Genomic DNA, 12,039 nt, shown 5'->3' on the forward strand with positions numbered 1-12,039 from the left:
TGACTTCAAATAGAATCTATTTTGCTTGAAAGATTCAACTGTCTGATTTAACTAAGTTAGTAACTTAAAAGCACAGAATTTGCCTTCATTTATAAACAAACAAGCAAAATGTAGATTATTTTTCTTTTACCTCTCTGTATCTGGCCCATTTTTGGCTATGATCATCTTCAATTTTCCAAGTCCTCCCACAGGGGCTCTGTCTGTGCCTGTTGTAAACTGTAAGAATAGTCTTTTCTGTTCATCTGTGAACGAATGGACTATTTCCCAGAATTCCCTATTAAGGAAGAAATAAATAAGTAAACTGAGAACTTTGGTATAAACGAGACTTTCCAAAGTAATTGAACTTTGAAGCTTTAGTAAGTCTAATTAGTCTTCACACCAAGTTTACAAGTTGCATTCATAAGCCAAAACAGTGATGTATTTACCAATCAATGAGATTCAGAAGCAGAAACCAGAAATACTACCAAAACACTGCATTTTAACTCTTTTTAAATCTTAATTCATCTTATAAGTGATCTGTAAACATTCTTCCTTTATTTTGTAACTCCTGTTTCCTATGGAATTTTACTGGGTCCACTACATTATCCATTTCTACTACCTTCTTAAACACCACAGTAAAAACTGCTGCAAAGATTTTCTACCCTAGCAGGAACTAGTTAAGTAGTTGGCAAGGTCTAGAGGACCAAAGATACATGCTTCTCTGACCCTTGTCTTCAGAGAGTTCTCTAATTAAAGGGGACAAGAAGGTAAAAACATTAAAAGCATAGGATTTACTTGATTTCTAAATAAAGTTCTACACATGCAAACAATCCAGTGTTTGTGATTCTTTTTTTTTTTTTTTTTTTTAAATAGCGGAGCAGTGGTATTTGTTGAAACAGCCCTGTTCATACTGGGGATTATTTAGCTATACAGTGTAAGAGAAAGACAAAAAACCAAAACCCATTGAAAAAAACCTTCTTAAGTTTTACCAAAGTTCACTGGAAGCTAAAAACAATGCTTATACTGTCTGCACTTTCCTAATGACAGTACCCGAGTAAAATGAAATTATATGTAATACACTTGCATCCTGTACTACAAAAATACTAAATATTACAATATTAAATTCAGCATGAAGAACACACATGTAAAGTGTTTTTAATCTTTCAGAAATTAGAAAAAATTACCTAATAATAACAGAGTCTCTTGTATAGCCACCATCATATTCCGTAGTTTCTTCTAGTGCTTGAAAATCTAAATTCTGTAAGAAGATTACATTTTAAAAAATGACCACTAAATACACTTAGGATCAAAAAAGCTCCACTTTCTGGTGTACGTTCAGGATTCTTACCCTACTTCCACAAATAAGTAATTCAATTTCCTCTGGTCTAAATAAATATTTCAAAGGAGATTCATTGGTCACCATGTGGAATCCTCTCCGAAAGGCCTTGAACTGCTTTTCTACTGATTTATTGAGTATATAGTCAGCATACAGATTGACAAATTCCTGTAAGGAAAAAAATCCCCAAAAAAACCTTAGCACTTTGACACATGCCACTTGAAGAATCTCCCAAAAATACAAGACCCCAAAATACATTTAATTCTACAGTTCTGCATAGATTATCTGGGCTCAGCTTCTGCTCAGCAATAGTAAAAAGTAAGTCTCAAATATTTCTGAAATAGGTCAAACACCACATCCAGAAGCTATATATGAATGTATCAATGCTTTCTTTTAAAGATAAAGCTTTTCTGCTCACAACTACACTGTGCAATTTTAAAAGGCTTTTAAACTTAAATTGTAAGTGAGACCAAACTTTTATAAAGGGCTACATAATTCTGCAGAGTATGTAAAAATTACAGATTACATTAAAAGCAAAATTATGAGCGTACCTTTCTATTTTCATTTGTAATAGGAATTTTATCACCGTTTTCCTTTAAATCATGCATCATTGGATTGCCAAAGAGATCCGTATGAGATATTTGAAACGTTATCATCATATCATCTTCCACACTTCCTTCATACTCTAGTAAGTCTCTCAAACTCTGGTAAAGAACCTAACAGAAAAGGAATACATCTCTGTCATAAGTATGTTTTAACAGATTTCACTGAGTAATACCAGAAGACATGAAATCATATACCTCAAAAAGGGTTTTCACATTCTATGACACAAGTCTGCTAAGATTGCCCATAACAGTCTAAACTTGTATTAAGCTCAGTGTTTTTTTAAAAAAAAGCCAATAGCAGATATTGAGGAAAGATAAAAAAGAAACATGGTAACGAGTGATAACTCCCTTAGAATAGCCTATCAGTACTCGGAAATCTTCCTAAATGCAATGGTCAGATCTGTAGCTTAGAGCCACTGACCTCTTCCTCTTAACTCTTTGGAAACTGTATTTACTTTTGGCATCCAGAACATCTCACACCAATAATCTGAACATATATGTGCTCAAGAAAACACTGTATTTTGTATCAGATAAAATTCAGGCAGCAGACATTTATCGCCTACATCTTGATATAAAACTCAAAAAAACCCCTAGGAAGTACTCTTGAAGCAACACAGATGGGGCAGTCATTAAAGTAAGGAAATATTCATGCATTAAAAAAAAATATTCACAAGTTAGGTCAGAATTTACCAAGTGGAATCTGAAATTACTTGTAAAAGTTTGCTCTTTTCAAAGGAGCAACCAGCCTTCCTCCCTGCTATGCCTTAGGAAAAGCCCAAGACAAGACTCTCTTGGAAACCAAAGGCTATGCAGAAAAGGAAAAATTATTTGGCTGAGACACAGGTGTAGGACTTAAGAATGCAAAGTGAAGGTAAAAGCAACAACTAAGTGCACTGTATTTTTATAGCGAAGTAGAAGTAATACATTTCCCCTCAATGTTTTAATCATTGAAAGTTTACGTATAAGCCTCATCCTCTCACTATCTGTATCCTGTTGATTCTTTCACAGCACCTTTAAAAATAAATTCCACTGAAAATGACTGGACTCGGAATTGTTGGTGGTGAGGGCTAGTGAACACCCTATCCTCCATGCTCCGGAGCATTAGAAAAAGCACTGGGAGGCTCGACTACTGCAAATTTAATTTTTGGTTTGAGAAGCTCCAAAGTGTTTACGTCATATTAGAATACAAAGAGTTTAAATAGGATTATTTTAAAAGAAGTCAGTGTAGGTGTCAGAGGAGACACATAAGAGTAGGGGAGAAAAATTCAAAAGTTACTTGACTGCCTTGTTCCACAGAAATAAATCCACTTTTCCTGTCATAAAAGGTTTTGAGTATGTAATAAAAATTACAGGCAACTGGGAGCACTGTGTATTTCTCAACATCATTTTACTGATAAACTAGTCAAAACTGGCATACTGTTGTATGTAGCCATCCAAAGCAGACTGGATAACCCTTTTTGATCACACATGCTTCATTTTCAGATTATACAAAAATGACAGGCGAGTTCTTTTTAAACAGTGTCATTTTACTCATCTTTTCCGAACAGCTGAAGATTTTGCTTAACTACTTATGAAAAGAGAAATGCCCCACGATTTGAAACGAAGCACACTAATAACTCATACTAGCTAGCATGAGGGAAAGCTACTGGTGATCTTTGAAGATGGAGCAGGGCCAAGACATCCTGCACACATGCTTCTATGCTCTGCCTACTAAAGCATGTGCACAGCTTAGTGTTTTTGTATAGCCACTTGGCTGGGGAGGGGCAGGGGAAGATTGACACCAATCGCTGCACCCAAACTGTAGGGATACTCATGAACTGCCTTATCTGTCTTGCTTTAGACAAAAAACCAGTATAAACATCACACCTTTGCATGTCTCCAGTCAATTTCACATTTTTCATAGAAATCTACTTCTGCGAATAGGTATCAACAGCCTAATTTCAGAAGTCTCTTTGAGAATATACTACTAATACTAATTTGTGCTTAATAGTATTAAGCAATTTAGGCAGTATGTAAAAAAACAGAACAAAGCTTGATTGATACCCAGCCCTATTTGATGACTTGCCAGTTCTGCCTCTTCCAAATGAGATGTAGTACGAGTTTTTATTGTTTTATGAATTTAACAAATACAGACTCTTCACACACATCACTGGTTATTTCACTCCAAATTTGACAGTGATCTTGGTGTTTAATTTAAATCTGTATTAAGTTATTGCATGAAACATGCATTAATAAACTCAAAGAACATAATTAACTTACAGGATGAGAGTCTGCCAGATCACGGAAAGTTCCTTTTTTGCCCATGAGCTTCCTGTAGACGACCATGGGGAAATGTACATCCAGTATACAGTTATTGTAAATAGCCAGACCAAGTACTATGCCAATCAGCGTAAACTGACCCTCAGTTTCAAAAGAGGACGGATTAAACCAGAACAGTTTCGTAGATTCATCGTATGTGAACATCCCTGTAACATTAAAAAAAGATGTTAAATATGGTTACATTTCAATAAAAATGACACATAAAACATACATTATAAACCTATTTGCATTCGAATGCCTCTAAAACATGTTTAGCTTAACGTTATACTGAATTTAATGGCAAAGAGAAGCTACTTACCTTAGGGTAATTGGAGCTGCTCAACATACTGCTACTCAAATTACCACTAAAAGTATGCAGGACAGCCTGCAACACCCACTGATGCTGTACATACACAACCGTTCATCCCCTTTCATTACTGAGGAAGTAGCAACACGTTGTCAGCATAGATTGTAACTTTGATAAATACAAGAGCACAAGAAAAGAACACAATCAAAAACCACATGGATGAAAATCCTGAAAAACTCCAATTACCACGAAGTTATAGCCTTTCCTCAAAGGTTTTTCCAGGCCAGTTCTAGCAAAGGAACAGGACTAGATGCAGCCTTATTAACTGGAAGCTATGATGATCAAGCAGGGATTAACCATCACATACGATTTTAAGAGTTAAGATGCCCAACAGATTGTTTGTTTAAAAGTACCCAGCAGGGCCCCCTGTTGTTGCAGCTATCACACACATCATAGCTTGAGGCGAAAATATAACATGGGACTGTTGTTTCACAGGAGGGGTTGCAATTTTAACAGCTTGTCACTGTTGAAAGGGAGAGGTTTTGCTTCCCCCCCCTCGCCATCCCTTCATCTGATTCAGCTCACTATTTCAGATGAGCAAGGTCCTGCCAAGTTCACAAGCTGAGTACCTTCACAAAAAGCTTCAACCAACAGCTGAACCGGCACACGCCAGGAAGTGGAGTGAGCAGATAGGACTGTACAGACAAGAGAAGGGCAAGGAGTCCTTTACAATAGTAAAGCCACTGTAGCAAGCCACTAGATTAGCTCTTGTTTATGAAACCAGAGTTTGTGTACAGGCAAAAAAGCTATTTAAATGAGTCCCACAGTCAAATCCATTTCTTGCCTAACTAGATACTGAAAGCAAGGCAAATGAAAAACCCCATAGACTTAAGGGGAAAGAGAGAGCCCACCCTGGACAAGTATAGTCCCGGTGACCCATTGCTTGTACAGTTAACTCTCATGATTTCCAGGCAGCACCTAAGGAAAAGTGGCAAGCTCCTTCCCTTCCAATACACCAGAAGTTAGATGCATGTAGTTCGTGTTCTCAAACACATTTGCCACAAAGATTTATCTTGTCAGCTCTTAAATGATATGGTTGTTTACAACCTATGGAGATGTACAAATTGATTACAAAGCAACATGAACAGAGCCACAAAATTACTCCCAAGACTGAAAATAAGATCTCATCTTCAGCCAAGAGATAAAAGCCTGAATTCTCATTCAATGTAAGGAAATTAACTGCCAGCTTATTCAGAGACTCTGTCTATTCCCCAAAGTTCAAGATTATTTATCTCAGTAAGGTACTAGGTCAGGGTCAGCTATTAGGGGAGCACACAGACTAACACATCAGGTAAGGCAAACTGGAAATCAAAAATGGATGAGCAACACAAGCATATATAGCAGAAACATTAAACAGAAGCCTGCATTCCATTTTCTGCATTGACTGAAGTAACTTATGGATTACTGGCACAATAAAAGCAATGAGTTGTACTTTCTGAAAGATGATGGAAGAATTAAACAGTCAAAACAAAAAACTGCATCAAATGTCTAATGATGAAAGACTAACAGTTTACTCAGACCCACAACTGGTAACTCTAACATGAAATACAGTATTTTATTCACTGACCAAAATTAATACTAAAGTACATCAAAATCATAGTAAAATTCTGGAAGAAACTAGAAGCTGCAATAAGGGGAAAACAATTGTATAGCGTAGCTAGGAATATTACATGAAGTTATTCCTTCTTCCCTTTTACTGTGGTGACTGTTGGTACTAAATCTAATATTTCATCTAAGTTATTGCCCCCTTTGAGTAAAACTTTAAGGTAGTTTAATATGAAAACACTTGAAATGTAACGGTAAAGAAACTATTACAGCAATAAACATCACTCCATACCCATCAGAGGACAGACATTTTAAATTCCATTTAAAGGATTTCCTTCACTTTATCTGGTAAATAAAGTGTTTACAAATCAAAAGTCACACTTGGTATATATGGTGTGTGAACTGTTATACAGCAGTGTGTATTAATAGGTGCAAAAGAAAAAACTGTCAATGCAAACTACATTTTCTGCTTTTACACATTTATGCCTTTCTTTTTCAAAGTTGATATGAATACAAAAAGCATACATACGTTTTTGTATTTTGAATACAGAAGTAAAATTTAAAACATGCACGCACATCCTATTACCCATCTTTACACACAGGGAGCATATATACACTGGCTGGATCTTAGCTGAATCAGACTTCAGTTACTAAATAGGAGTATTTCAGCATAGGCATCCCACACAACTCGGGTCAGAAATGTATTTCACATTGGAAATACAACTTCATCATTCCAAGTACTAAGACTTCCTTTTTTTGCCACACTCTAATTTATTCCAAGTAACCTTGCTAATTCAGATTCCAAATCTCTCCAAGTCTATAGTGGTTATTAGAGTAAGACTTGTCTGTGGATCTGTATCACTTGTTACAAGAACTGACTGGTGTGCAGTGAAGGGGAAATGCTAAATTCTGTTACCAGTTCTGGGGACTTCCTCTTTAACACAGTCAAAATGAATTTCTGTGTTTCTTCATCAATCTTCTAAGCTACAAAATCAACAGCTTTCCTTTTTTAAAACAGTTTGATGTTTTACACAGTTCAAAACCCAAATTAACTAAAGGCCATAAGCTGTTGATCTTCTTCAATGGAAGCCATTACAGGAACTACAAGGTGAATCATATTTCACAAACTATGAAGTATAGGATCCTGGTAGGTCTTGTTTCTACTCTAACTCGAAGTATTTTAAAAAACTTTTCAGAACAGCAGACAAACTGCATATTAATAGCAGCAATGTCCTTTCATGTGTAAAGATGGAAGCATAAAAGACTGGTACAGGGAGCAAGGGAAGAAAAAAAAGATGGAAATGTGACTGTTTAAACACAAATATAAAACTGTCTCCAATATATGAAATTACTGCTAATTCTTAACCAACTACAATCAAATTTGACATTACTGCCATACTTTGGATCTGTACCCTTCTTAGATGAAATCATTAGAAGAACTGAAACTGTCAGATCTTTTAAGCTGGAGGAAGGGGAGGAAATAACTCAAAAACTCACCATAGTCCTACTCTGGTTTTATTGCAGAAGCTCTTCCTCTTTGGTATGATTACTAATTCTAGAAGCTAATCACAAAGCAAAGCGAGGAGAAAGGTGAGAGAACAAACAAAGGAACCCTGCAAAGAAACCCTATACTACTGATTTTTATCTACACAAGCAATGGTAGCTTTCACTAACTATACAGTTATTCCTCTCATTGTTCCTCCTCAGGAGGATGACTGATGATGACATAGTGAGCCTCAAATGGGTCAAGTACTCATGATCACCAAGAAATCAAGAGCTTCAGAGAAGCAGCAGTAGATACAGGCAGGCACTGCATAAACATAGAACAGCCCAGGTTGGAAGGGATCTTAAAAGATCATCTGGTCCAACCTTTCGTGGGAAAAATCTCATACGTTAGTAAATTATTAGAACACGTACCAATATCTGGATTGAAGATTTCTTCCACAACCAGTTGAAAAAATTCTTTGGAAACACCTCCTTCATCTACCCCTTGCTCTCCTTCAAATTCAACATACAATTGCTTCTTCAAGTCTGCAGGATTTTCCATGGCAATCATCTCTAGCTATTGAGTGAACAGACAGAAGTATTTCATTAGTAAATCCGTTTACTAGAAGAGTCAATTGAGTATCAAATACCAAAATCAAAACTAGCCTCCACACCTAAGAAGAAAACAAGTTTAAGTTACAATAGTAAAATATCAGAAACCAACAGTAATGCTAAATCAGTCTAAGCATGTATTAGAATTTGGGAATTAATGCAGCAAGAAACTGGCTAACAGATCTGATCTGTTAGCCTTCTCCATTTCTACTCTTTTAAGCACTTACTTTAAACAAGTTAGCATTGTGCAGCACAAAATTCTCAGAAAACAGTAAGAAACCAAGATGTATTACTGGGATAATTAAATTCATCTGACAATGAAAAGAGACTGCAGTCTAATCTACATGTCTGACAACAAATGGTTTTGTGAAGGCACTACACAGATACGTTTTCAGATCCTTCTTGTGATCATTTACTGCGGAAGACAGAAGACAAGCCTCTGACTAGCAGTTGCATGTCACGAACAAAGAGCTGAGGAATGCCCCTGCACCAGAATAAACCCATGCTAATATATTAATTGAATCCATCCCCATTCCTCTTGACCTTAATGAAAGATCTCAGAAATCTCTCGCTCTTATTTCTTCAGTGCCTTTAAACGGGTCTTCTACCACATTGCTTCCGTGAAAGCGCAAGTTCAGTTAAGGTAAAACAGAAGTTGTGACATTTCATAGGAAAGGGTCTCATGTCTATATAAAGGCCATTACAGGTCTTTCACTTTCTTCCAACAAAAATGTATCCTTTCAGTAAATCAAAAGTTATGCAGCAATATTTTGCAGCTGAGAAGAAATACGCTGCTTAAAAGCATAAATGTTGGTTAAACCTGTGCAGCATGATTACATTAAACTTACTATATGGCAAAGAAATCTCAACAGCAGTAAAGGCACAGATGGATCCGTACAATCCTCCAAGACCGTATCACTAGTGAGATTTGCCTCTAAATTTGTGCTAGTGCAAACCGCACTTACCATTTATTTTTATTTCACTACCCTACCTTACCCAGACACACATGCCAATCCATTCTTTATGTGCCAGAATTTTACTACAGAAGTATAAAGGGAAACAGGAACAGAACAGAGGATAAAGCCAGCAATGACAACACCAACTCATAAAGTGACACCAGCAGTAAGATACATTTTTTCCTGGTAACTGCCAAGTTAGCCATCTTTCAAGCAGCATAGCAGGGGTAGAAGGGTGACAGACCTAAGGCAGTCAGCGTAACATGTTTGAAGACTTTGAAGCTCCTCATGCAAGAGAATTATGTGGAGAAAGAACTGCACTAACTTGTACTGAAAACAAGTATGAGGGAAATGGAGTGTAACACGGCAGAATATAAAGCTCAGTCAAAAAAATGGAGGCAAGCCACGAAGATTCCAATAATGAATACAAGTTAGATTAGCTAATTTACTAAATTACAATATTATCTGGAAAATTTAGTTATGTACTACATATAAATATTCAGTATTTATTGTACATCATTTGCAATGAACTATTTTTGCCCTAAGACCACCAAATAACATTTACTCTTTAAAATTCACTGTATTTTATCAAGAATACTTCTGCAGCAAAAACATGCTGCAGTAGTCCTGCTCTTCCCCGGTCTTTCCATCACATGATTTCCACAACAGTGTAGTTTTGCATCTTGCCTTTCATGTGAATCATGAAATTATGCATCTTATAGACCTATAAAAATTTTTCCTCCTATCCAAGAAGAAAATGGAGCTTAAGCAATGTTCCAAATACAACTGAGACTTTTTAAAAACAAAAATTAGCATTTATTTTAAGACCATAAGTACAGGTTATACGTTCTATTTGAATCCCTTCTACTTATAACTGACACTAAAGCTTTCTTTTCTTCTCCCCAGTCATGACTTCATTGGCTTTGTAGTATTTACCATCGGCAATTTACTATTTTGTAACGTTTATGAATTTTGATGAGTTCTGAGAAAGCAAATATTGCCTCTCCATTTCTTTTGGGACAGCAACCCTTTGTCATAGTATAAAGACTTTCTTGTGTCATAGGAATACACTTAGTATAAGGAGAGTGGCTAATATTTATACATATGAAGTAATTAAAATTATTTTCAAATAATTTTTTTGGCTGAAAACTACGCTGCAATGAGTGATGTAAAAGAAAAGCAGTATACAAAAAATGGGAAGGACACACTCCTAGCTGAGCAAATGTTGACTGAGTAGATTTGAATGGTGCGCTGGATGTCTGTGAGCAAGTCAGATAAAGGACTACCAGAAAGCCAGTACTTTGAGTCAAAGTCTAATGTTCTTTGAAGTAGATTCTATAAACAGGACAACGTTCCTGAGCTGCTCAACTGAAGGTTGTGGGTTTAGCTGCTCCTTTGAACATCTATATCTTAGCACTGATGCTTCACAAGAAAACCAGAACTCCGTGGAAAACACAGCGTTAGTCATGACAGTAGAGGGGCACGAATTTTAGTAGAACTGCAGCAGTGTTTCTATAGCAAGGAAATATGAACTTCTGTTTAAGGTTGTTTGTGTTTTTAAATAATCAGAGTTGTCTCAGTCATGTCAACACAGATGCTGCTCGATAAACCCGCTCTATGTGTGTGTGTGAATTCCCAAAGTTTTAGGAGCCAATACATTTTCTGTCATAACGGTTTGACTGGCCAAGCAGATGACGAAGTCATTAAATTTTCCAGGGACTTCTCAAGAAGCATGTGTAAAGCATGTGTGTAGCAGCAGCAAAAATTGATCATCTATAAATTGAAAACTGAAAGCTGAGATAGGATGCTGAAAAGAATAGCTGTATTTTGTTGGCTGAGACATGGTCTTGTGCCACAGCATTAAGAGACTGTATGATGTACTTTGCTTATGGAACAACACTGTGCTTTCCTGAAAGACTGGAATCTTCCACTGACTAACAGAACTATGACAATGTTTAAAAGCTTAATGTAACACCAGAGTTTGTCTACCTTCTTAAAACTGACAGTAACTGAAGTAATCTCTATTCAGTTAAAAATGATCCACCCCCGCCCCCCCTCAAGTTCTAGCAATGTTACACAAGTTTTTTAACACATTCACACTACACTAGAAGGCAGAAGTGACATGAACACAACTACTTCAAGTTTGAAAGTACCAGTGACACATCATCACATGTTGGTCACTACGTTTTTCTGCAAAATGACATGTGAAGTAGTATTTAAAGTGACTTAAGAAGCATCCTCTCAAACTGTACTCTATGGTTCATGCATACACTTGCCAGCAGAGCTTGCATGCATCAACAGAGTCACACATATTCTGCATGCAACCAAGGGACACCAGTGTCGAGATTTTCAAATGAACACACATGATCATCAATTTAGTCTAAGAGAACCTCAAAGCTCCTAAAGTACTTTGTTGATAATATACTATGAGAGAATCTGCCTACTGGCTTTGGTTGCCACTTAAGAGTTTTTGAACATTGATCTATTCAGCAGTCTCATTTACAAGCAAGAGAGGCTTGCTGCCTGACAGCTGTCTACATCCAATGTGAAATTTACCAAAGTGAGTTCCTAATTTGCAACTAAGTACCAGCCAGACTCTGCTGAAGGAATCCACCACATTTTCACTTGTAGAACTTGTGTGTTGTACTCATATCCTTTAAATCACTGCTACCTGAGAATAAATCCACATACAATCTGGGGCATGGGGGTGGGAAAAGTAAACTCAGAGGAAGGGGATGAAAGAAACAGCTGCTGGGGGATGAAGAGGCAGAAGAAGGGATTTAAAGATAAACTGTCTTTCGTTGCTACCGCATCCACGTAACATGACTCAGCAAGAGTAGAGCTAACCTCTTAAAC

The 12,039-nt window shown here is 36.7% G+C and overlaps 1 protein-coding gene across 9 annotated transcripts in view; it reads right to left on the minus strand.

Annotated features, from left to right (window-relative positions):
* Nucleotides 1-12,039, minus strand: part of UBE3A (ubiquitin protein ligase E3A) — a 54,382-nt gene that overhangs the window by 763 nt on the left and 41,580 nt on the right. For all 9 annotated transcript variants that reach the window (XM_080377368.1, XM_080377373.1, XM_080377369.1 and 6 more), the window contains 6 exons: nucleotides 8,048-8,192; nucleotides 4,180-4,385; nucleotides 1,867-2,031; nucleotides 1,328-1,483; nucleotides 1,164-1,237; nucleotides 131-274 (listed from right to left, as the gene is read on the minus strand). In XM_080377368.1, the coding sequence (XP_080233494.1) occupies nucleotides 131-274; nucleotides 1,164-1,237; nucleotides 1,328-1,483; nucleotides 1,867-2,031; nucleotides 4,180-4,385; nucleotides 8,048-8,192 (890 nt within the window). The remainder of the gene's footprint in view (nucleotides 1-130; nucleotides 275-1,163; nucleotides 1,238-1,327; nucleotides 1,484-1,866; nucleotides 2,032-4,179; nucleotides 4,386-8,047; nucleotides 8,193-12,039) is intronic.

The sequence above is a fragment of the Falco punctatus genome, assembly GCF_963210335.1.
Source record: "Falco punctatus genome assembly, chromosome: 2".
Taxonomy (NCBI): domain Eukaryota; kingdom Metazoa; phylum Chordata; class Aves; order Falconiformes; family Falconidae; genus Falco; species Falco punctatus.